General features: G+C 41.8%; 1 protein-coding gene across 1 annotated transcript in view; it reads left to right on the top strand.

The window, feature by feature from the left end:
- Nucleotides 1-537: 537 nt before the first annotated feature.
- Nucleotides 538-25640, top strand: part of DPYSL3 (dihydropyrimidinase like 3) — a 128997-nt gene continuing 103894 nt past the window's right edge. Inside the window, exon 1 of the mRNA XM_058280479.2 lies at nt 538-1144. Coding sequence (XP_058136462.1) covers nt 764-1144 — 381 coding nt within the window. The 5' untranslated portion in view covers nt 538-763. The remainder of the gene's footprint in view (nt 1145-25640) is intronic.

The raw sequence follows: 25640 nt of genomic DNA, 5'->3' as shown, positions 1-25640 counted from the left end.
CTGTGTTTGCGTGTGTAAGCCAAATCAAGAGTTCCTTATGGGGGGCACATGGGAGGATTCAAGTTTGTGAGATAGATTCTAGAACTGGATATATTTGTGAGACAATTCTAAGATGAGGGTGAAGCAAGTCTGGGGATATGGGTAAGTAAAGTCTAGGGTCGTGAGTATGTGGCAAGTCTGAGATGGTGTGTGTTCGCCATCAGCCAGAACTTGGAGCTGGGATTAATACACGTGGATCAACTGGGTTTACGTGCGTGAGTGGGACAGATGGACTTGTGATTGTGAAGCAAGCGAGGGGGTTAGAGTGGGTAACACAGGGTTTGTGTTCATATGTGAGTGAGTCAAGTTCTGGGATATGGATATTTCTGTGACATTTGAATTATATCTAAGTGTGTGAACCAAACCTGGGAGTTGTTGTGTGAGTGGGGAAGTGTGTGTGCGCCAAGTCTGGAATTTGTATTTGTGATGATTCGTAAGTATTTGGGGCCGCGCTGCGTCGGGGTGCCTGAGGAGGTGCGGCTGGGCGGTTTCCTCCCCGAGGTCTAGACGAACGGCGCTCGCAGCGCGCCGCTGTCCTGCCCTGCGCGGCTCGCGCTCTGGCTCGCTGGGGACAGAGGCAGGAATCGGAGCAGCACTGCCGCCTCTGGCGCGAAGGCTCAGGCGCCTCCTCCTGCCCCAGTCACTGTGGCTTGGAGCACGCTGCCGGCGGCTGCCTTTCCGCCTCTGGGGAAGAAAGCCTTCGGGCCACTGCAGCGCTTGAACCATGGCCTCGGGCCGCAGGGGCTGGGACAGCTCCCACGACGACGATCTGCCCGTGTACCTGGCAAGGCCGGGCACCACCGACCAGGTCCCGCGGCAGAAGTACGGCGGCATGTTCTGCAACGTGGAGGGCGCCTTCGAGAGCAAGACGCTGGATTTCGATGCCCTGAGCGTTGGGCAGCGGGGCGCGAAGACCCCCCGGAGCAGCCAGGGTAGCGGCCGGAGCTCGGGGAGCAGACTCGGGCCCGAGGGGGACACCCCACGGAGGGGCCAAGGCCGGGAGGAGTGCAGGGAGCCTGCACCCGCGTCGCCCGCGCCCGCCGGGGTAGAGATCCGGAGCGCCACCGGCAAGGAGGTGTTGCAGAACCTCGGCCCCAAGGACAAGGTAAGGGGGCGCGAGCGTCTCTTCCCTGCCAGCTCTCCCTTCTCCAGCCCTGGGCGCCATGGCTCCGGTACAACTTTCTCCCGCTCACTTTGCACCGGCCTAGGGGACTAGGAAGAGGAAAAGGGCATCTATTCTATTGAATGTAGCGTGACCTCCCAGCCTGACCCAGGATTCGCGCATGCCCCCAAATGAAATATCTTTGCGTGCGCGGGGCACGGGTGCACGGGTCCCCCTGCTAGGCTTCGGGTCGGTGGTCTCCTGCTTCCTTACCGCACTCTGGGGCCGTGCGTTCTGGGTGGGTGTGTCAGATCGGCCACCCGGGGAAGGCTTAGTGATTTCCAGCCGTTTCTCGCCGAGTAGCGAACAGCACGATTGCCTTGCTCCCCTCTGGCCCCAGATTAAATCTCAACGTGGGTCACCAGGGCAGAGGGCAGGCTGATGCTGGGAAAATGGGGCCATCTCCAGTGTTCAACTGAAAGTACAGGATGGGCTGGACCGTCTCTTCTCTTACTCTTCAAAGATAAGCTCTGCCCCTGAAACTTTTGGGTGTGGAGCCAGTAGCCTGATCCACCAGAGCTATGTGGTGTTCCTGTCCTAGCACAACATTTCACATCTGTGTTTGAAAAGTATATATTTGTGTGCATAACTTGGCACAAGACTGGGTATCACAGGGATCCAGATGCCTGTGGAAGAGTATCTTTGTATTTTTAAAAATAGACGAGTATTAAGTGTGCACTTTAAACTAGCACAAACGGCAAATTTTCTGCTGTGCCTATATGTGCCAAAGGCAAGTCTTTCTGCATGTGTATTTTTGAGAAACTCACGTCACACTCAACTTACTGAAGGGATGACATTGAAATCCTGCTTGCCCTGATTTATTTATTTTGTAAAAATCAGAGAGGTAGTTCAGAAAATTCAGGGCCTGGTACAAGGTTGGAGAATTTAAAGTTCAAACTGATGCTCTGGGGCTGGGAAACAATAGTAATCAGATCCTGCCGCCCTTGTCTAGGCAATGGCCACAAAATCCATTTGCATATATTATTTTGCACTAATACTATTATGAATAATAAGTTAATTGGACATGTCTGCCTCAGAGCAATTACAGTTGATGCTTACCCAGATTTTAGTTGTTTGTCCAATGCAGTGTTTTCCAATGTTTTAAAATGCAGCAAGCAGTGAAAGGTCAACACATCTCTTCACTGTTTGACTTACGAAAGTTTAAAAAACAAACCAAACTTTAACTACAGATACCACAAGGGAAAGCAATTACTAGGGTTGGTGGTGTTTAAAGGAGACATTTGGGAAACAATGCCAGTATTCCTTGGAATCACTCATTTAGGTTGTGATTTTCCCATCATCACTTGATTATGGGGTTCCTCTAGGTCCTCCTCACATGCCCTTTTAGGAACTTCTGATACTTTGGAAGGGTTTTGGCTGACTTCTAGATTCGAGAATGTCCCTTTAGAAAGGTAACATTGCCTCGCTTCAGGTCTGCTTGATCAGTATGGAAATGTTCTCTTCCTGACTCCAAGGCGTGGGAGAAGTGATGGAAAAGGTCAGTAACAATTGCTGTGAGTCAGTGCTATTCCCTCTGCTGGAACACCCTGATGTAAGCCAGATAATATGCCTGGTTTGCAAGATGTAAGTATGGTAACTAGAGAAAAGGAAAATGTTCCTCCTTTAAACCCAGTAATTCTCCTTTTTCCTCCTTTTGCAAACCCTATACTTTTGGCTCCTAATTGAAAAATAATAATACAATCTAAGCAACAGCAGGAGTTCTAGTGTCCATGGTTATTTGTAGGTTCGGGCTTGCTATCAGCTTGGTCCAGCCCATGTTATTATCTTTAATCTGGTTGAATGACACTGTTAGAAGAGACCACAGAAGTTATCTAGTTCTGTACTTAACAGTTATTTCCTTGAGGATAGGAATTGTGTGTTTAGATTTTCTTTGTAGCTAGAATGCCTGGAACATTGTAGGTGCTCAATAAATGTTTGATACATTAAACCTCCTTAACTTAGCCATCTGTTTTTGCAACATAGGTGCAAAGTGATGGTCTAGCCTCTGCCTATACACTGCTCTTGTCAGAGTGCTCACTACCTCATGAAGCAATTTTGGACAACTTAACTTAAAAAAAAAAAAAATTTAAATTAAGCCCAAATCTGTCCACAAATTATTTTTAGTTCTGACTTTTGGAACCATAAGAATAAATACATTTCTTTATTCTGGGTATATTCTAGTGATTTCAGGCATGTGGGTCCTTGTATCTGAAAAGGCTGTGTAATACCACAGTAACAGACCACCCCCGAATCTCAGTGGCTTAATCAAATGGCAGCAGTTTAATTTTTCCTGATTTTGTCTAAAATCTTGGGTCAGCAGGGAATCTTTGTTTATCCCTGTCACTCAGACGCCTGGGTTGATGGAGGCCCTATCTCAACACATCCATGACAGGAAGAGCATGTGGCAAGTTGCACAACGGAGTCTTAAATTCCTGCACAGAAATGACAAACATGCCATGGTCACATTTAATGGCCAGAGCAAATCATATGCTCATGCCTAACTTCAGAAGAGTTGGTAGAGTGCAATCACACCACAAGCCTGTTAGAAGCTAAAAATATTTGGCGAAAGCTCTAATAACTCTCCCCAATCTGGGCACAGACTTCTGGGGTGAGACTTGGCCCAGTCTTTGCTAATTCTGTGACTGTAAGCATGCAACTTGGTCTCCTTATGCCATCGTTTCCTCATCTGCAAAATGAATGAAATAGTGACTACATGGCCCATAATAAGTACTCAGTATAGATTCACTATCATTATTACTCTTCAATTGTACTACTCTTTTTTTTAAAATATTTATTTTCTATTTATTTCTCTCCCCTTCCACACCCTGGTTATCTGCTCTCTATGTGAGTTCACTGTGTGTTCTTCTGTGACCGCTTCTATCCTTATCAGCGGCACCGGGAATCTGTTTTTTTTTTTTTGTTGCGTTATCTTGTTGGGTCAGCTCTCCTTGTGTGCGGCCCCATTCTTGGGCAGGCTGCACTTTCTTTCACGCTTGGCAGCTCTCCTTATGGGGCACACTCCTTGCACATGGGGCTCCTCTACACAGGGGACACCCCTGTGTGGCAGGGCACTTCTTGCGCGCATCAGCACTGCACATGAGCCTCCTCCACACAGGTCAAGGAGGCCCGGGGTTTGAACCGTGGACCTCCCATGTGGTAGGCGGATGCCCTATCCATTGGGCCAAGTCTGCTTCCCTTGTACTACCCTTTACATATTTCAGGGCAATTATCACATCTCTCCAAAATTTTCTTTTTTAGACTTATTGTTTTTAATGTCTTCACCTTTCTCTCGTATGAAGTCTTCACTATTCTGATTTCTTCTTCAGGTCATACAGTATTTTATAGACATTATTCCTAAAATATGGGGCCCAGAATTGTACATAGTACCCCAGATGGAATATGGCCATGGTAAAGTGCATTAGGTTATTTGATTTCCTTGGTTTATATGTAACAAATACTTCTGTAGTACAAGATTGCATCTGATAATTCAGTATCCATGCTCTACTATTTCCTCCTTAGTAAACTCACTGTCATTCAAAACTGTGGAACCTTTTTTTGCATAAACTGTGTGGAAAAAATTAACTATATAATTTTATTTTTCATGCCTGTGTAATGCCCATCACCATCGTAGCTCATCTTTCTATTATGTCAAGATAATTTGGATCCTTAATTTTATGGCACAGCACCCCCCTCCCTGCTTTGCACCATCTACAGATTTGATAAATACCACTTTTTGAGCACTTTCTATGTGCCTAACATAAAAATATATAATTTTTCTTTCTTTTTTTTCCTCACAGAAAATGATTTTACAGATAAGGAAATTGAAATCCAGAGACTTTAAGTGTTTAGTCCCAAATCACATAGATAATAAGTGGAGGAGAGAATTCAGACTCTGATTTTTCTGATTTCAGAACCCATTCCCTTTCCATACTGAGAGGCTGCTTCTTTATTTAATTCCATTAGCCAGATCATTGTGTCTGCGCCTGACATGTTAATATAATGCAAGGCAAGGACAGATCTTCCTTCCTGCCTCACCTCTAGACAACCTTCTCTATTTTGCTACCAGCCCATTACTTGGGATACTTTGACATTAGTTGCTCAGAATTTGAGATCAGTTGCTGCAAAATCCTTATTCAATTCATCTAAGTTGATCTTGAAGCTGTCAACAGAGATTTTTTTTCAAACAGTTGATTAAATCAAATATGCTTTGACTCTAGCAAGCCTATTAACTCCCACCCTTAAGGAAATGAATTTAGACAATAAAAAAATACATTATAAAGATGTTAAAATAACAAAGCATTTTGGCAGAATAAAAATATAAAGCTGTCTCCGAGTTATACTCTGAATGCTAAATTCCAGCTTTGGGGCATCATTGCTGCTCTGGGCCTACCTGTAAACATCTTGCTAAATTATATTTTTAGATTTTTCTCCTGATAGATATTTATATTGTCAAAATTCTCCATGGTTGGCTCACACTGTTTGGTTATAATCCTTGACATGAAGTACATAGAAAAGTAATTCTAAGTGAATAGTAAATATTTTTCACCATTTTCCAAGATAATTTTCCATGCACACAGAATTTTCATAGCAGTGAACGAATTACTGAAAGGGGGTAGCATTATGATATCCGGTCTGCCAAGAGCAAGTGATAACTGCAAAGACTTTGTCATCCAGCGGAAACAAAGCAATTGGCGTTATTATTACATGGGTCTATTGATAACTCCCTATCAGAAGCCAGGGGTCATTTCTAGCTCTTTCCACTTTTGTCAAGGTGTTTCCTTTGTGAAGTTGGCTGCCGTTCGGGGTGGAGGGGCAGAGAATTCTAAATAAATAAGGTGTGGTTCCTACCATGTTACCATTTCTCGTTTGACTTTTTTTGTCCTGCCCTAAAAAGTATTCGGAGAAATCAAAGTTCTTCTACTTAACCGGCACAACAGAAGAAAGCTGAAATAGAATTATTGGTTTTATTAAGGTCTCTAAAGTCATCAGAATCCAAACCGTTTAGTGTAAATGAATTTCACAAGGCCCCTCTGACACACTAAAGTTTGCACCTAGGCCAGGAAACAAGACTTGTGCTTACCTGGCCCTCATGTCACATTCAAATCTGGGAGCATATTTCCTTACCCCAACTTGGCAGGATTTGAAACCTTTTAGAACTTTGGTTTAGTTTGACGGTAGGCATTTGAGGAACATACAAAAAAGGAACCTTGTAAGTAATGCCGCAATTGGCAGATTTCCCTCAAAGTAATGGTCCCTGGAGGCAGGATTTTGCTGACGGCTCTTGTAAGTAATGTTTAAAAAGGCCAGAGCACTGTCTGTGATTCCTACAGCTGATTCTCTTTGTGATTAATTTCCACCATGCATTATCCCTACAAGGAATATTCCTATGAGACAGTGGATAAAGCTTCCTAGGAAGAGGAAGTCTGGCCGAGGCCAGCACACTTTGTGCCTGGAAGCACACAGCCTTCCATTTTGTGGAGTAGGAAGGGGATCCATTCAGGTGTGTGAGCACTTTAAAAAAAAATTCCTAGGAAAATGTAATGTTAAAATGTATCTGTCTTTTTTTCTTTTATTGGGATTATATAGTCCATCCCCCACCCCGTTTTCTGCTCTCAGTGTCCATTTGCTGCATGTCCTTCTGTGTCTGCTGTCTTTCTCTTTAGGCAGCACCAGAAACTGATGCTGGGACCTTCTGGAAAGGGAGAGAGGTGCCCAATCCCTTGCGCCACCTCAGCTCCCTGGGCTGCTGCGTCTCTTACTGTCTCTCCTCTGTGTCTCTTTTTGTTGTGTCACTTTGCTGCACCAGCTCTCCGGTCAGGCCAGCACTTCTGCACAGTCCAGCTTACCACACGGGCCCAAACCCTGGACCTCCCAAATGGTAGATGGGAGTCCAATCACTTGAGCCACATCCTCTTCCCTGTAACTGTGCTATTAACATGGAATCATGTTTAAAAAAATAGTTGTACAACATCAAAGAATAGTAAGATGAAGCAAAAAAAAAACCCTTTATAACAGTTCGGCAGTCTCAGCTTTGAGACTCAACCTTTAATCAAGTGTACAACTTGGGCAAGTCACCTCCCTTCTCTCTGAGCTTTAGTTTCCTCATTTCTAAAGTAGTGCCCACGGTCACTGTGGTAGTGGTCTATAAACATTTTTGATAGTGTATCTCTAGCTGAAATTTTTGAGCATGCTCTCTCTCTCTACATACATACATACAAATGCATAAATTATATACAAAATTACTATATTAATATCTACTGACCGGGAAGTGCATGTGGCTCAAGGAATTGGGCTCCCGTCTACCATCTAGGAGGTCCAGGGTTTGCCGCCCAGGGCCTCCTGGTAAAGGCAAGCTGGCCCACACGGAGTGCTGATGCAGCAAGATGATATAACAAAAAGAGACACAGAGGAGAGACAATAAGAGTCATGGCAGATCAAGGAGCTGAGGTGGCGCAAGAGAATGATCTCCTCTCTCCCACTCCAGAAGGTCCCAAGATCAGTTCCAGAGCCACCTAATGAGAATACAATCAGACACAGAAGAACATGCAGCAAATGGACACAGACAGCAGACAATGGAGGGGGGCGGGTAATGTGTGGGAGTAGGAATAAATAATAAATCTTAAAAAAAATCTACTGACCATTTAAAAATACAAATAAAATTAACTAAGAAAGAAGAGATATCATAATAAATACAAATCCAAGTCCTGGTGTTTTCACCCAGCATCCTGGTGAGTTGTCTTGCCCACCCATTTAGGCAAGTGCTTGGAAGTCCACAATCCCTAGACCACATCTATAAGAGTCAGTGGTTGTAAATATTATAGTCTTTAATGAGTTCACTGTCACTCTGAGTTCTTCAATGATATACAGTCTTTTATGGATCCAGTGTCTAAGAGAACAGTTCAAAACTGTGGAAGGCTTGTGAGGAGGCCACAGACCAGGTGCTCTCCTCAAAATACATATGTGTGGTTGGATGTGGCTAACAAGGGGCACCATAAATAAAATGAGCAGTCCCTAAATCATCCTTTGCTCATTGATTTTCTTTTTAAACCTTTGTCCGACAAACATTTATTAAGCACAAGCTATGCAGGTGTATACTTAAAAGCAAATGTTGGAAAAACAAGGATGAATCAAACAGACAGGAAAACAGAAGCTTCATTTCCGCATAATCTCCCAGAGAAAACTGCCATTAATGCATTAGTGTATTTTCTTTCCATCTTGGAGTGTGTGACACACATGTATTATTTTTTTTTCAAAATAAAAGTGAGAACATGCAGTATTTGTTTTCTGTTTTGTAAAATTTAGTCATGGCATCTTAGAGAGCATTAAAGGCTTTCTAAAGCATACTTTGTAATGGTCACATAGAACTCCTTTGTGTTATATCATGTATTGGATTGCTAACTCCTTTTAACTGGGAATTTGTTTTTGTTTTCAGTTTTGATTTCAGTTTTATTTTTCCTTCTTTTGCTATTACAGACAATGCTGTGGTCAACCTCCTTCTAGCTAAGTCTTGCACCATATTCATTTTCATTTCCCATCAAAAATTCCTAGAAATGCCTAAGTGCGGTCGTTTTCATCTGTGGGAACCCTGAGCATGGCATAGTTGCTGTTGGCTGGAAGTCTCAGGTGCCGGGCTCCCGGGTGGACAGCCAGGGGAGGCTTTTGTGTAAATTACGTATGAAAGAGGAGTGCAGCCTGGGAAGCAGGCGGTTGGGGCTTCCCAGGCAACATTAAATGGGCCAAATTGCTCAGTAGCAGCTGAGGTGAAGGGTTCCCAAGTGCCAGGTCGTGAGGACAAAAGAAAAGATATGGAAAAAGGGAGAAATTTAAAATCTTAGCAGGAGATAACATAAAAAGAAAGTTAAAGTTGTTATCGGAGATCATCAAAAGTCAGAACCTAATTATTCTCTACCAAAGTATTTCCAACAAAAATGTTTTAGAATTTTAATTTTTCCCTGAGTTTAAGGTTACATATATGAAGTTCAAGAGGTGTATTCTAATAAAGTTCCATTTATGTAGTATTTATTTATGCAAGACATAAACCTTGTCTGTCCTAAACCTTAACTCAATAAATAGGTATTAATATCCACATAGTCTAGAAGAAAAACTAAGTCTCAGAGAGGTTACTTGATTTACCTATGATCACACAGGTAGAAACTGACAAAATCAGGATTTAAGTTCAAATACCGTCTGATTGTTTTCTATATACCACTATGCTGTTCTCTTGAATGGGTGCCAGCTAAGTGTCAGTGCTGGGTGGCTCCGGCACCTAGAACTGGTTTGGCTAAGAGGGTTACTATTTTAATTTCCTAGTTGCTAAAACAAAGACCATACTATGGGTTGACTTAATGACAGAAATTTATCGGCTCACTGTTTCAGAGGCTGGAAGGTTTGCTTCCTCCTGGAGCCAGTGTTTTCTGGCTGACTAGCACTCTGTGGGGTTCTCTGGCTTTTCCATCACATGGCAATGCACATGGTGGCGTCTTCTTCCTCTTCTGGGTTTCACTGACTTTCAGCTTCTACCTGCTCTTTGTGGCTTCTGTCTCTCTCTGTCCAATCTCCTTTCCTTAGAAGGACTTTGTCCTATTGGATAAAGGCCCACCCTTGTTCGCATTGGGCACACCTTAATGATGGCATCTTCAGTGGTCCTGTTTCCAAAGGGGTTCACACAGGATCAAGGGCTGGGACCTGAGCATTCCTTTTATGGGGGACAAGATTCAATTCCCAATAGTTACCCCAAATAAATGGTCCACTGGTCGAAATATCTGAAGAGTGAGAGCCTTGAGTGTACAGAGTTAAAACAGGGAAGCAGAATTTGGTCAAGTACAAAGGGTGAACAATATAGGTCATGGTATATTTTGTCATAACTTGCAAAATTGTGTGGGACAGAGTGTAAATTATAATGTTAATTATAGCCCATGGTTAGCAGCAATGTTTCAATGTGTTCATCCATTTAATAAATGCACCACACTAATGAGGGATGTTGCTGATGTGGGAAAGTGTGGGAGGGGAAGGCAATAGGGCATATGGGAATGTCTTTTTTTTTAATGTAACATGTATGTAATCTAAACCTTCCTTAAAAAAAAAAAAGTTATATATAAAAAAGAAGTAAAAGCAGAAAGGGTCAGAAGCTGTGAGGCCCTGGAAAGGAGCCAAGAGGTAGAGGAGGAGAAGGAAGAAGTACAGTGGGTTTCAGACAATTGTCATGATGTGCCCCCAGTACCTAAAGGTTCTTTTTACTGGCTGTGATAGGCTGCTGGTGGGTGGACCTGTTTTAAAGTCACCTGCTGAGAGCAGATATTCAAAAGCTGTTGGCCGATACAGGGCTTAAACCCAGCTCTCCATAACCCTGGAGCCCACACACCACTCTTCTGGACTGTGTTCATTGAGGGCAGGACCAGCTGGCTTATTTCTAAGAAACTAGGTTATGTCCAAAAAGAAAAGATGCAATGCTTGCATTGGGTTGGAGTTGTGTAGGGAGGGGCTGCTTTTCTCTGTATAACATTCCCACATCCTGCCATATAAACAGAGATAAATATATGCAATGAAATGGAAAGTTGAGTGCTAAACGGATACTGAATGAGAAGGGAAAAATACAGATATGAATGATTTTATCTCACAAAATAGATAGGGAGAGATAATCTTTCCAGAGATATAGTTTCTTCCTATGCACCATCCATGGATGATCAGGAAGTCAGCTAATTGGAGCCTAAAACAATTTTTCAGGTGAGATTATAGGCTTGGGAGTAGATACTTTGAAATTGGGGAGGGGGTGTTTGAAATGAAGGCAGCCTGTCTATCAATGCATGCTCCCAGGTAAGAGTTTGCAAACAAAGGGTGAGAAGCCCCTCAATTGTCTAGCTCTGCAAACTTTTGCTGTAAAGGGCTAGACAGATAAATATTTTAGGCTTTGTGGGTCATAAAGTGTCTGTCTCTACTGCTCACTTCTGTGTAGCAAAAGCAGCCATAGACGATACAAAAAGTAGCTGTATGACTATAAAATTTTACTTTAGAAAACAGACTGTGGGCTGAAATTCGCCCAGGGACCATAGTTTGCCAATCCCTAGTCAAAAAGAAAATAAAAGGGCATGTGTGTGCATGTGAGTGTGCGTGTGCGTGTGTGTGTGTGTGTTGGAGTGGCAGGTTGAGTCATAACAACTTTTCAATGTGAAAATATTCAGAAATTTGGAAGCGGGTATGATCACTAAGCAGGATGATCCAAAAGGCCCAGAAGCAGTTGTTTTCCTTTCAAGATACCTGAGGTTGTAGGAAGAAAGTAAAAATTAGTAAATATTCGACAATGAAAATGACAACATTGCAAGGTATTTGAAAGAATACCAATTTATGAAGGGAAGGCAAGGCGTGGTGAAAAACAAAGACAGGACAAAGGGGGAGGTAGAAAAGGATACCCTGGAAATGACAGTGGGAAAAGAAAAAGATCAGAGACGTTCCTGTGTTTAGGAAGAAGAAGGGCAAGCTTAAAATAACGTTTTGCTGTGTGCTAGAGAAAGGAGATGCATAAAGGCAGTAAAAGTTGGAAGCTGCAAAGAGGAGAAGTAAAAGTGGAAAAGAAGTCCTCTTGGAGTCATTAACAGAATGTTGCATTATTAAATGGAGGAGAGTCCTAGGCGCGCTTACCCTTAAGGCATTACCAACAGATTAAAAATGTGGGGGTTTGGGAGCCGAAATAATGACTCATCCAATAAAAGTGTGACTAAGAATTTGCAGGAAAGGGTACACTTGGAGAGGGCGAGCCTATTAGCTTTTTGGGAGCCATATGCTTACTGAGGAAACCTGATGTAGGGGTCAGAAATTCAGCCAGGCTAGATCCAGTTGAGGCATTCACTGAGAAGCAGTGACTGTATCCATTCAGTCTTTCATTCATTTATTCTTTCATCCATTCATGGATTCAACAGATATTTACTGAGTATCTGGCATGAGCCTCTTCGAGATTACAAGCAATCAGAGACCTATAAGGTTCTGGAAGGGATCGTGTGGAAGAGGTGATGGCAGACTAAAAAATGAGTGCTCAGAAGACGGCCAGAGGAGGGAGAAGTCAGGGCCATTCAGCAGATTGATAGTTATGAGGAAATATCTTCACCACAAGGAAGATTCATCCAGTTAGACAGTAGAATCCCAGAATTGGAATGGAAGCACCTTCAAAGGTCATTTTGCTCTACCCTTTCACTTTACAAAGAGAGAAAATGAGGATGCAAGAAGGGACTGTGTATGAAAAATAAAAATTATTGGTTGCTCCCAATTCCAAGTTTCCCAGCCCAGTGCTCTTCCCAGTGTAGCCACTACCTGAGCTCTGTAATGTCAGGACATTGCCTCTTGCTCCTGACTCTTCTTCTACAATGTCCACCACAGGCACATGCACAGTTCATTGAGTGTAAGTTAATTGAATTAAATTCCTCTGTTGAATAATATGTAGGAAACAAAAGTAGGACTAGAATTATTTATGTCACCCTTTGTATTTTAATAGTAAATGTATAAAACAACAGCAGTATTCCATTACAGGATATTATAAATAAATTATGGCATATTCATATGTTAGAATACTATAGGGCCACTGAAAACAATGCTGTAGAAGAATAATGGCATGAGAAAATGTTCCTGCTTTATTTAATCCCTCAGCCTTGGGAGAGAAAGCATTATCGCCTTTTTGGGTAGAGAAACCAAAGTCTAGAGATGTTAAAATAACCTTCCTAAACTCAAATAGGTAACTAAGCCAAAATTCTGGCTAATCCCCAAACCTGTGCCCTTATCCTCAATCAAAAATTAAACGGAAATGTAACAAAATCTTAGCATTGGTATGTTTCAGAGCATTGTATTACTGGGTAATTTGTTTTCTTTTATTCCTTAAGCTGCATTTTCCACATTTTCTTCAATTACCTTGTATTGTTATTGTGATCAAAATAAAAACAGTACATTTTCTTTTACAATGAAGGGAATCCTGCTCAAGTTAACCTCAAAGCACAGGTGGCTTAAAAAAAGAGAGAGAGATAAAGCCTCTCATGGGAGAAAAAATGAGGCTACAGTAAAAGTTAAGGAATGGTGTTGGCTAAAAACCCTAAATGGAGGTTGAGTTTTGTGGTTACTTTTCTTACCGTTCTCAACATTTGGGAGCTATTAATGAATGCTGAGCACTCTTTTCCCCTAAATAAGAATTTCCATTTGCCAATTCTTTGCAAAGTTCCCATGATTTGAGGGCCACGTTAACAAATCACACCAGAGCAAATGCAGTTGAGGCACGGTCCTGGGTGCCATGGTGAGGTTTGAAGCATTTGGGTGTGTAAACTATACCCCTCAATTCTCTAACCCCAATCTGAAATACTACTTTGCTTTCATTTCCTAATATTGCCAGAGAACACTTGCTTGGGGCCTGATTCGTGTCTAAACCGTGCGGCGTCTCCAGCAAGGAGTTGAGAAATAACTTTCATCCATATTGTCGACAGGAACAATAGTAGTTTGTTATTGTTTGATACTGTTGATAGGAACACCACCGTGAAAAGTAGTCATTGTCTCTAAGGGCTTAGGTTGTTATTTAATTCCAAATTTCCCCTTTCAAGCCCCGTCTTCTCAGTCAGTCCATAGTGATGTGGCTCCACAATAGCTTAATATTGTCATAATTTCCATAGAAACCGTCTGTAGCTGCAAACACAGGATTACACCCTCCCTGCAGGCCGAGACAGGAAGGCCAGATGGGATATGAAGGGGAAAAAGCCCTCATTGAGATATAAATCACTTGGTGGGCGGGGGCAGTGAGGGGGAGAAACCACTTTAGCAGGAAAACTGTGTCTGGGGCAGCCTTTGCCGCAGGGTGAAATTCCTGAAGGAGGTGGCCGGCAGTGCTGGCTCCTTTCCAAAGCCAGTGTCTGGGCCTGGTTCCTTCCTCCGGCCACGGTGCTAATGAGACCAGAGACAAAGATATCTCCCTATATGGGCTGCTGATTTCACCAGTCATCAGCCGCTGACAGACATAAGGTCCTGGTCAGCTCCTGCAAGCTAAGGGCAGGGATAGAAGACAACATGTAGTGATGAATGACCCTGTGTGCCAGGGACCTCTCATTGGACTTTCACAGCACCCCCAAGGGGAAGATATTATTATTCGCATTTTAGAAGACATGGCTGGGCTACTGTCACCCCTTTTTTGTCTTTTTCACTCCTGACCTTCAGTCTCAGCTTCATCTTGTTTCCAGGGAACCTTCCCTGAGTACCGGGGTGAGGTGCCCTGTATGCTCCTGATAGCGCCTCTACGTGACACTTACTATTCCGTAATATAAATGCTTGTTTACTTATTTCTTTCCTGCCATCCTGGGAACCCACTGTGGGCAATGCTTTTGGCACCTAACACAGTGCATGACTCATAGTAGACACTCAATATACATTTTCAGATGAAGGAATGAATGAATGAATAGAAATTTTCAGTAACTTGTTCAAAATCTCTCTTTTTCATGATTGTTTACCCGGGGATGAGCATGGTGCCTGGCATATAAGAGACTCTCAATAAATATTTGATTAAAATAATGAATGAATGAACATACCCAGCTCATCACACAGTGGATTAGGGGGCCATATGAAAACTTTCCTAACTTCTGACCCTGCGTTGCATTAGCTGGGAGTGATCACTGCTATGTCTGAGCAGGCAATTTAAAGAGCATGGCTTCTCGGTGGTGGCTTATAATGTTGTTGCAATGCAACTCAGAAGGGCACAGGTTGGGGCTGCTGTGAGACCAAAGAACGCACCTGGCACTGGGTCAGACAAACTTTATTGGGCCTTACCACCGACAGGAGAATGTCTCTGATAGGGGCCGATTGGAGAATGAAAATAGCGCACCACGGACAGATGGGGAAACAAGGGGTGATATAAGAGGTTTCAGAACAAAGACATTCTATAGGTATGAGAACAGAATTTCTGCTGGGGTCCTGTGATGTGCACACATGGGGTCTGCTGATGTTATCGCAGGAATGAAGCATTACCACTCTGAGGAGATTATGGTTTATGACACATCTATACCTCCTCTTCCCTCTGGGGAGGGTTGTTAACCTGTAACTTATGTCCATGTCATGTAGGCAGCTGAGGACTTCTGTATATGAGGGTTCCTGGGTTCCCACAATCCACCCCCATATAGCATCCTATATAGACCATAGGACATTCATTGTATCCATATTCCACAGCAACGGAATAAAAGACAACAGAATAATATGAGTCCTCCACTAAAAGCTAATAGACCTATAAAAACATGTCACCAGGGCCAAGAAAGGGACTGAGCCTATCAGATAGGGGGTCAATAGCTAATTTATCAATGCGGTATATGTGTTCTTGCATATGATTTAGAGCTTGTGAAATATTATAGGCGGGATCAGGAATATATATATACAACATTGAACATTAATGAGGGCACAGATCCCACCTTGTGCTGCAGTAAGAATATCTAAAGCTATCCTATTTTGTAAAATAACTTTCGTAGTTGGGTAATTTCTTCATTTTGTAAGGAAATTGCTACTTTGGAGTCATTAAGAACTTGGGCAGTGGGATTGGCTAAATCTGTTATGTTTTCCAGTGACAATTGCAGCACCACCTAGCACAAAAACTGCCAATGGGTAGATCCACCAGGGGGCATGCTTTACTCTATATCTAGCCTCCATAGTAAAATCACACGACTCAGGGGGTAACCACCCCACATGACAGATTCCCTATTGTTCCATGCAGACAGGGACTATGCAATCTAGGGTGTCAGATTCAGCCATTAACCATACTATATTATCTTATACAGCATATCCTAATAAAGTCCTGGGCTTATGCACTTGTTCCCTTACAAAAGAATATATATATATATACTAATATATATAAAACATATATATATATTTTATGTGTCTCTCTATATATAATTACAAGTCTCATCGAAAAACAATGGGTGGATTTCAGTCTTAAATGAGATCTTGTTCCAAACATTGTCAATGGATTGTATTCTGCCATTCCAGCAAGGTATTCCACACTGTCCAATTTACAGGACCTACAGCCCAAGGAAGACCAGTAGTACCTAAGGATGGTAAGTCTGTGCAAACTCAACATTGAATTCAACTGTGGGGCATGGGTTACTGCCAAAACCCACCATAGAAAGGTATTGGCTGGGTGCTACAGGCAAAAAGAAAGATATTTATGTGAAACAATAAGGGGCAGATCATGCTGGTCTAACAGTATACATTTCCAGTAGTATATAACAAAGTACCAAGTAGGGGACTCCTATGAGGAGGCTTCTAATACCATACATTTTCCCCTTCTAAAGTCTCTGAGTTTTCTATGGTAACCTCAAAAACTAGTTTAGGCATAAGGAGAGTCCACAAAGACAGACATAGGGCCCCAGCTATTTGCTGTCCTGATTGGTTGCCTTTCTACCTTCATCATCTGTTTTCAAGGAACTTTGTTTGGTTATCCAGGACTTCTTTTGAATCCAGGGCTTTCAACTGGACCCTTGTGACCAGGATCTTTGGTGGGCTTTATTCTGACCACCTGCCTTCCTTTTTTCCTGTACTAACATGCCTGTACTGCTCCTCAGAGAGTTTACACCCTTATTCTTAAGGGGGAGCTGAAGGGTGATGGTCATTCTTCCGTGGCTGCTTCCTGCTGGTTAGGGGGGAGTAGGCACTACCTGACAGTGTGAAACTCTCTGGCTATTCTGTTGAGGTTGGGTGAAGGTGGGTCCAGCACCATGGCTGGAACCGGATAAAATCCCTGTATGATTAATACAGGGTGTTGATTCTGGAAGAATAAACTTGGACTTTTGAAGATACATGATCCTACTAAAAGGATAATGAAAATGGTGGTAAGTGGCCCAATAAGGTGGTCAGCTACAACATACTAGACCATGGGAGCAGGAAAGTCCAGGAGCCTCCAGAGGCTACATTCGCTCAAAGCTGATGGATGTGATCTTGTAAGTTTCAAATGCTGCCTAGGACTTTCTGGAGTGATTTCCATAGAAAAAGAAAGCTTCCCCTCTGTGCTGCTGTTAGCATATTTAGGGCTCTATGATTTTGCAGTTCCATTGCAGCAAGGGAGTCTATTTGCTGTCTAAGGGCATCTAAGACACAGCTAGTTTCATCTATGCTATTGGTTATCTTTAGGGAGAGATTGTAGTAGATATGTTGGGTTTGATATAAACTATGAACCCCAGTTCCCATGGCAGTGGTTATGCACAGAACAGGTAGGAGAGGAATGAGGAGAGGAAATGCCCTAGACATAAACTCACAAAGAAAATATAGGCCACAAGACAAGCATATGGCAAGTAAAATAAAGACAGTACTTAAGAGAGTCATTCTTTTATCTGATAGGCAAATTCATTAACTACTTAGAAAATGAATTAAGTTTACTAGGACTTTTACCATGTTCAATCCCCCTCTGCATATGACCTAGAATAGAAGAGATATTATCATGTTCATCAGGTATATAGGTACTGTACTTAATACTAATCAATGCATAAGTTCCTCTTTGAGCTGCAGTTAATAGATCTAAGCTCCAGGTATGCAATGCCATACACATTTTCTCTCCATGGAAGCTGGCCATAATGCCAATTGTGTTTGTTTAAGTTCTACTCACATTACTCAGGTAGTTGTCACTCCACTTGGTATATCCTTCACATAGGCAGTGTGGTACAGCACCATTGGTCCTAGAGGGAGGCTCCAGGGTTTCACTGGCCAGGTGCATTGGGATTTTCAGCATGATGAAACAGAGCCAGTCTGGAGGCAATGTCCATTGTAAATCTAGCAATATCAAGCCATTGCTTACTGCCATAGGAGTCCAAAACAACAACATGCTTTCCATCTACCTCAGGAGCATGGCCAGAGATGTGGTAGATACTGTAATTGTTTTAGGGATTGTAGTGACTGTCCTAACAATATTGCAAATGGAGAGGCACCATGCAGGGTACTGGGGGCCTGGTTTGAATGTACAAGAAAGTTTGAAAATACTGAAGTCTCTCTCTTTTAATTTTTATGTATTTTCTAAATACTTCCAATGTGGTTTATAACATAGTAAAAGTACTTAACAATTTTTAGTACTTTTCTTTTTACTTCTACACCATTACCATGATTATGTTAACAGGTATTTTACTTTAGCAGTACAAGAGAAAACACTTTCTCCATTATTTTGTGAAAACCTAAGATTCCCAATGGAATCAAGATTATCTTCCCCTTACCATACTTTAATATTCAGATTGAGGTGGCCTCTGACAGATTTCCCTGTTGTGAAGTTATTTTTTGTTATTGATATCAATTTAAATACTTCAGCTTAGAAGATGCTTTGGCAAACTTCCTATAACCAGCCATAACATAGACTAGTTACTTTTACCTCTAAATAAACTTATTAAATTACAGTTAACAACCAACGAAATTTACTTTTGTCCATTTAGTTCTTGTTTTACACTCCTCATTCTGTTCTGTGAAAACTAGTAATTTCACTTTAGGACAGATCTACATTTCTTCTTTAACTTAATTTCATTAAGCACAGACTTACAACTTTCATCATCTTAAAGATTAATACATATAATGCTAATTAATTTTTTTAGTATCCTGTAAACCTAGGGAGATCACACCCAAGTCTAATAAAATTGGAACAATTATAGTTTATGCAAGGAACATTCTTTTTCCTTCCTTTCTACAGGAGGTTAAGCCTCTTTTTTCTTTAATAAAATTCTAAAATTGTGAATAACCTTAAAAGTGTACTAACTGCCAGGTTCTGGAGTATATTTTAATTGTTTAGTTTGTTGTAATTAAAATTTAGAAAAGATCTTTACATAGCTTTCAAGAACTATTTGCTTACTGAAATTTGGTAATTGGATTATTAATTACTCTCATTTTAAGGCTGTTAAAAAGGCTTACATTGGGGAATTACAGGACAAACTATGATTCTTTATTCCCCAGCCTAGTAGGTAGAGTTTTATGTTAAACTTACATTTCCCTATCTTGTCACACACCCTTCCCCCATAGTTCTTACAAAAAGGAGGCCCTAGGGGACTGGGTAGTTGGAGAGTTTAGGAAAAACTCTTTCCTATCCCAGTAGTTTCTGTATTCGAATTTCTATATGAGCTTTCCATACTGCTTAGCCTCTCCAGTTTGGACTCCAGGAATATTGATTTATTTATATGGTCACTTATTTAATTTTTTAATAATTTGAATATAGCTCTTTTGTTGACACTACCATTCCTATGTATGAAAATATACACCAAGTAAATAGGCAGACATAAATAGTTAGACACAAAAACACACAACCCATTAATGTTACTTATAATTTTTGTTCTCTTACAAAATAAGTTTAGCTGTAAAATATTCAAAAGATCTCTTTGAAGGCTATTTCTGATCATTTTAATCTGGACTGTGACCATGCAGTTTTGCACAAGAATTTCATTCTTTTTAGTTACTGGCTTATAACCAAATTGTTCCCAATGCTTTAAAATACAATCTACATAAGTTTCCTTTACTTCAGAGCTTTGCTTATTTCCCATTTTGACTTTGACAGGTCTTGGATGAGCAATACTAATTCCAGTATATACTCACCGAGGTCATTGAAGTCTCAGGGAAAACTGGTTTCTCTTATGACCTGCTGCTTTCAGGATCCTTTAAACTCAAGGTGGGAGGTCACCCACTCCCTAGTCCTAGGGATTAACAGAACTCAGGTGGCCTCTGAACTGGAAGAATGGATGTCCATCCCTGAGGGCCAAGGGATCCACCAGGCAGCAATTTCCTCAAAGGAGATGGGGGCCCATTTGGGTAGTCATTTGAGAAACCAGGGTCATTAATGCTAGTGGAAGGACTGGAGACAGGGGTGTGTCAAATTTGCATTCCTCTGAGCCTGGGGAGCAGAAATGGACTCAAAGAGGGGAGAGCAGTTACCATTACAAAGGTGAGGCCAGTCCGGAAATAACCATATGCAAAGGCAAATTCAGTTTAGAATTACCATCACAATAGCAAGCATATAGGAGGATGAGGATTGACTTGAAGTAACCACAAATAAAGGTAAATTTAATTTAGAATTATCACAATTGTAGGTCCTGGGAAGAAGCTATACTCAAAATAATCATATACAAAGGTAAGTTCAGTTTAGAATTACCAGTACTACTGCAAGTATACACAAAGGTGATGCTAGACCTGAAGTAACCATAAACAAAAGTTAGTCAGTCTAAGATTACCATCACAATAGTAGGTCTAGTCTAAATCCACTCAGGTACAGCATTTTCAGATATTATCCTTTTTCTGTTTTATAATGAAGGCATCTAAATAATGATTTGTCTTAACTCTCAGTTATAGTTTCCAGTAAGTGTTCACTTAAAAACAGAGTGGACCCTTTTGTTTATTAACTAATCAACTAAATCTCTTTTATTAGTAACATTAATGTTGCTAAGTTTTTCTGCTTTTCCAAAGTTGAACTGATTCCTCTTGTGAGTTCTTTTATACATCAAATCCAATTTCAAGATAGTATTCAATTTTAAAAAAAAATGGTATTGGGGCTGGGAAATGAGTCCCAGACCTTGCATGGGAAGCTGGTGCTCAACCACTGGGCCATATTGGCTCCCCTGAGTTGGTTTTTTGTTTGTTTGTTTGTTTGCTTGCTGTTTTGTCTGTTTGTTTTTAAGAAGCACGGGGGACTGAACCTAGGACCTACATGTAGGAAGTAGGAGCTCAACCACTTGAGTCACATCTGCTCCCCATTATTGAAATTTAAAGACTCATTTTTAGGTTACCTTTTACCTTTATCTAACTTGTAACAGGTAAACCCCAAATCTGATTTATGAGCTCCTAGGCATGAGCAGACTGATAAAATTAAACTGAGCAAAGATTTGAACAGAGGAAAGAATTTTACACAATTACTTAGCGTAGGGAAAGACCTGACTTTAGAATCATTGCACAAAGCACCAGTGTCTGTGCATGGCAGAAACTTTGTGTGGAAACCTTTAGCTTCATTCCTCCAGGAAAATTTCCAGGCAACTGCTAGGCATGAAGGTGAGGGATCCAGGGAAGGCCCTGCAGTCAATGAGATATGAATCTCTCTTTCAGAAGTACATCCCATTAAACAGGTCTTCTGCTTATCTGAGGCTGCCTTTAGCCTGGTGGAGAGAACATTTGTCTGAACCAGGAGAGCAAGTGCAAGATAAGTTCTATTATTCACTGTGTACATTGGTCAAAGCCTTTCATCTGTTTGAGTCTCAGTTTCTCTATTTTTTTTAAGTGTGTTGATTTAAACCTGGATTTTTCCAGCATCATCCCTTCTTTTTAAAAGAAAACCAAAAATAAACTTATATATAAGACCACAAAAAATGGAGCTGTGTGGATAGGGGACTTCCCCAACCTTTCCTTTAATGTGCCTCACTCCCAACCCTTGGCAGTCTCTAAGGAAGGTCAGTGGAAAACTAGGAGCTTGTGGATCATGGTTCATAACCCACTAGCATAGATTATATTTAGGATCTTTCTGGCTCTTGAGTTGCAGAGTTCTAGACATACGTGGAAGGCCCCAGTCTATTCTGAGTGTTACTGATTTTGAATGCCTAACATGGAAGTGAAGTCAATGGCTACTGCCGAATTGGCTTTGTGGATGTGCAACCTGCGCAGTCACACAGGGTTCAATGCTCAGAAGGGCCTGTATTTGGATTAGTGCTCTGCTGTCTTGAAATTCTTGAAGGGCTCACATTTTAATTTTGCATGGAGCCAGTGCAAATTATTATATAGTCAGTTCTGGGATAGTGATATTGCCCTCTATCTTAACAGATAGGCATCTGGATGGAGAAGAAAGGACATGGAGTATGGGATCATGATTTCTGATTTCTGGACACCCAGAACTACCACTTTCACAAAGGGTGAAATAACCATTGAGCAAGTAATTTTACTTCTCTGAGCCAGCTTCCTCATCTCCAAATTGGGGAAAGTATTTCCTTTATGATTGGTTTTATGATTCATACTGATAGCTACCATTTATTGAGTACTTACTAAGTGCTTGGCAAATTATCTAGGAGAAACCACCCACCACGAGCTTTGAGTCTCCCTGCATGTTCTTGCTGGGTGATGTCAAGAAAGCAAGGCTCTATCTGTTCTGTATTTGGATCATTTCTCAGGGTTGTGTTTGCAGTGAGCAACCTTAAGAGATGTAATAACGCTTGCTTGGACAACAAGCAGTCTTGCCTCAGCTTATTATAAAAGTGGTGGATCCCTCTCAGTGTTCTCCTGTAAACTGAGTCACTGAGTGTGCAGCATTGATTACAGGGCCTTTGTCTCATCCTCATGAGAAATTGGAGGCCCTGGGCAACCAGTGAAAACCAACATGAAACTTTGGCTTATGCTTTTTTGCCATGAGTATTATAGCCCAGGAATCTGGTGTCTTCTGCCAGCATTCATGAAGTAGTAAACAGGCTAACTGTTAGCTCATAAGTAGGGTAAAATCTCAGATCCTCAACAGCCCCTGACATATTATATTGATGATCACAATAGCCCTAAGGGGCAGACAGTTCTTGTAATCATACTCCATATTTCATAGATAAGAAAACTATAAAGTTCAACAAGATTTAGTAATCACACAGTTATTATGTGGCAAAGCCAAATTAAACTTTTTGCTGTACTCCCAAAGTTACACCCTAACTATAGTATTTTACTTCTGTGACTATAGTGAAATAATGACCAAGAAATACTTTCAAACTCTAAAGCACTATACAAATATGTTACTATTAATAAAAATACATGTAATTATGTGGACATTAAGAAATTGGTACATTTCAGTAAAAACGTCTTATGGTCCATGCTTCCCAAAGCAGAGGAAGCTGTATGTGTAAACTTCTGGGGAAAACCTGGGTTTAGTAATGGCCTGCTTGCTTATTAGCTGTGTGACACTGGACAAGATATTTATCAGATCTGTATCAGTCCAGGCTTAGTCATCAAAATAGACCCGGTACTAGGTACTTCAGACAGGGGAGATTCAATACAGAGAGTAGCTTATACAGGTGTAGAAAGTGAAAGTGCAAAAGGGGAACAATGGCATTAATCCAGAGATGACGACTAGAAGAAGCAGCAGCTACCCTTGGCTGAGTGAACAAATGGGTAGAGGCAGGGCTGCCAGTGTATGAACTGAGAAGGGCTGCCTTATGACTTCTGAGCAGGAGGTTCCACCTGGCTGTTCCTGATTCTCCTGAGATGGTGAGGCAGAACTGGGAGTGGAAGAGCCCAAAGAACTAGAGGCAACTGCAACCACAGGTGTACTGGCGGGAGCAAGAACACAGGAAAGAAGTTTCGTTTGCCTTCCTTTAGTCTTCTCTTTTCCATTTTCTGTCTTCTATTTGTAGAACCTAGTGAAAAACTAGCTGGTTAAGGATACTGGGTTGCTGTTTGCAGAGCCCAAGTCTACATCACAGAGAAGAGATCAAAGAGTATAGCGTCTAAAAGGATGGCTTGGAGCTGAGAATCAGTAGGCAAATAACAGGCACAATCACTGTCCCTTGATCACCCCATATCTGTAAAATGGGATACTGTCTATCCCACTATGCTCCTTTGGGGGATTAAATGAAGTAACCATTCAGTTGCTTGAGACTCATTGCAAGGGCCCAATAAAAGTAAGCTTTTCTTATTCTTATCATGCAATGCCAGCTTTCTGTATAATTTGCCGCCTTTGCAGTTTTCCAGTGGGACTTGCTTACTTCAGGGATTATCAGAGCATCTGGGAGGCTGGCCTTACTAAGCTCCATGTCGGGAGCAGGCTTCAGGACTCAGTTCTTGCCCTTGTGAGTCAAGATGGGAATCCTCTCCCCAGAGATATTTAATTAGCTGGTGTCAGAATGGTGTTAATAGATGAATTGCCTGTCCTAGAGTGGATCTGGGGTTGCTCTGATTTGGGGATTCTCAGTGCATTTGATTTGTCATTCTCCATCCTCTCTTTCTCAAAATAAGGCCCCCTTTGCCTGTCATTTCTCTCTTTTCATTTTTCTTTCAGTCAAGATAAAATGCCCTTCATTGGGTTAGCAAGATTTGCTCTACCAAACAGTGTTTGTATGCTCTGGAGCTTTAGGATATAGCACCCTCTCAGAATTTATAGCCAAAGGGGCTGTGGTTTGAGTTTCAGCAATTTAGCCTGATAATTAAGGAATTACCAGGAGTCGAGCCAACCAGGATTCAAATCCCTCTTCATGTTTTATTAGCTCTGTGACCTTGGAAGATCTCTCTGAGCCTCAGTTTCTTCATCGTAAAATGTGAATGATGATTGTATGTATAATATGGAGATGTTGGGAAAATAAATAAAAAATAATCCATGTAAAGCCCTACAGCCAGCATGCTTCACATTTTGTAAACCCTCCATAAATGATAGGTATTATTTCTACCTGTCTGCACTACTTCTTTTTCCTTTTATGAATTCCTGATATACTCAGAGATGAATTTACTAAATTATACATTCCACAAGTGTTTTTCACCTATTATATGCCAGATGCTATGCAAATAATTGGTGAAGCCATAATGAGCGTGATGTAATCCTGACTTGGTAGAAACAGAATAGAGCTCCTGCCTCAGGGGGCTTATGGTTCAGTGCGGAAAGGAGTGGTTGGACACATTCACAGACACTTATGGTATAGTGAGGTAAGTGTTATAATAGGGGTATGCACCGAGGGCTCTAGGGGCTCAGAGACAGAAGGAGAATGGAATCAGGACTGGGACCTGGAAGACTTCCCATGGCCCCATCAATTGAACCGTGAGAATGCACATTTCAGTTAGCGTGGCAAAATATCCATGTGCAGTGTGATGATGGAAACGTATGCTGTGGGGTGGAGGGACTAGAGGGAGTTGTTACAGGTGAGGACCTATAAAGATCCCAAAATAAGAGAAGGCATGGCGTGCTCAAGAACCTAAACGAGTATAGGTTGTGAGGGCATAAGTGGGTCAGGAGGCAAAGCCAGAGAGGTCAAGAATTCAACCAGGGAAGAATTCTACAGAGCCTTACAGATCATGTGCACTGGACACAAAACTTGTGGGTCTTCTCGGCTCCTCCCTGCTGCCTCCTTCCTTTCAAAGGCACCATGTGTGTCTCTGTGCACACTTCTGCCACCACAATTGCTGCTGTCTTTGACAGGTACCCTGAATCTGAGAGGGAGACACAAGCTTGCACAACCTTCATGGCCCAGATGCTGAGTCCTAGGTATGCTTTCAGACTTTGGTAAAATTCCACACTTCAGGGAGTGGGGTGTGGCCTCCATGAGTGGTATGACACAAACTACAAGAGTGAGAAAGGTATCTCCCTGTTTGGTGAATCTTGGCCAGTGGGAAATGGGAGAAAGAAGAGGCTCGGCAGGTGCATTCCCTTTTTTCTCTCTTCTATGGACTACTTGAAAAGGAGGTTACTCCTTGCAAGCCTTCCAGAGAAGGCCTACTTGCCTGGTAAACGGGGCTGCCGAGGCTGTGACTCATTGTGAAGCCATGG

The sequence above is a fragment of the Dasypus novemcinctus genome, chromosome 2 (assembly GCF_030445035.2).
Source record: "Dasypus novemcinctus isolate mDasNov1 chromosome 2, mDasNov1.1.hap2, whole genome shotgun sequence".
Lineage (NCBI taxonomy): Eukaryota > Metazoa > Chordata > Mammalia > Cingulata > Dasypodidae > Dasypus > Dasypus novemcinctus.
Note: the sequence above shows the minus strand (reverse complement) of the source record. Positions and strands in the feature narration are given on the sequence as shown.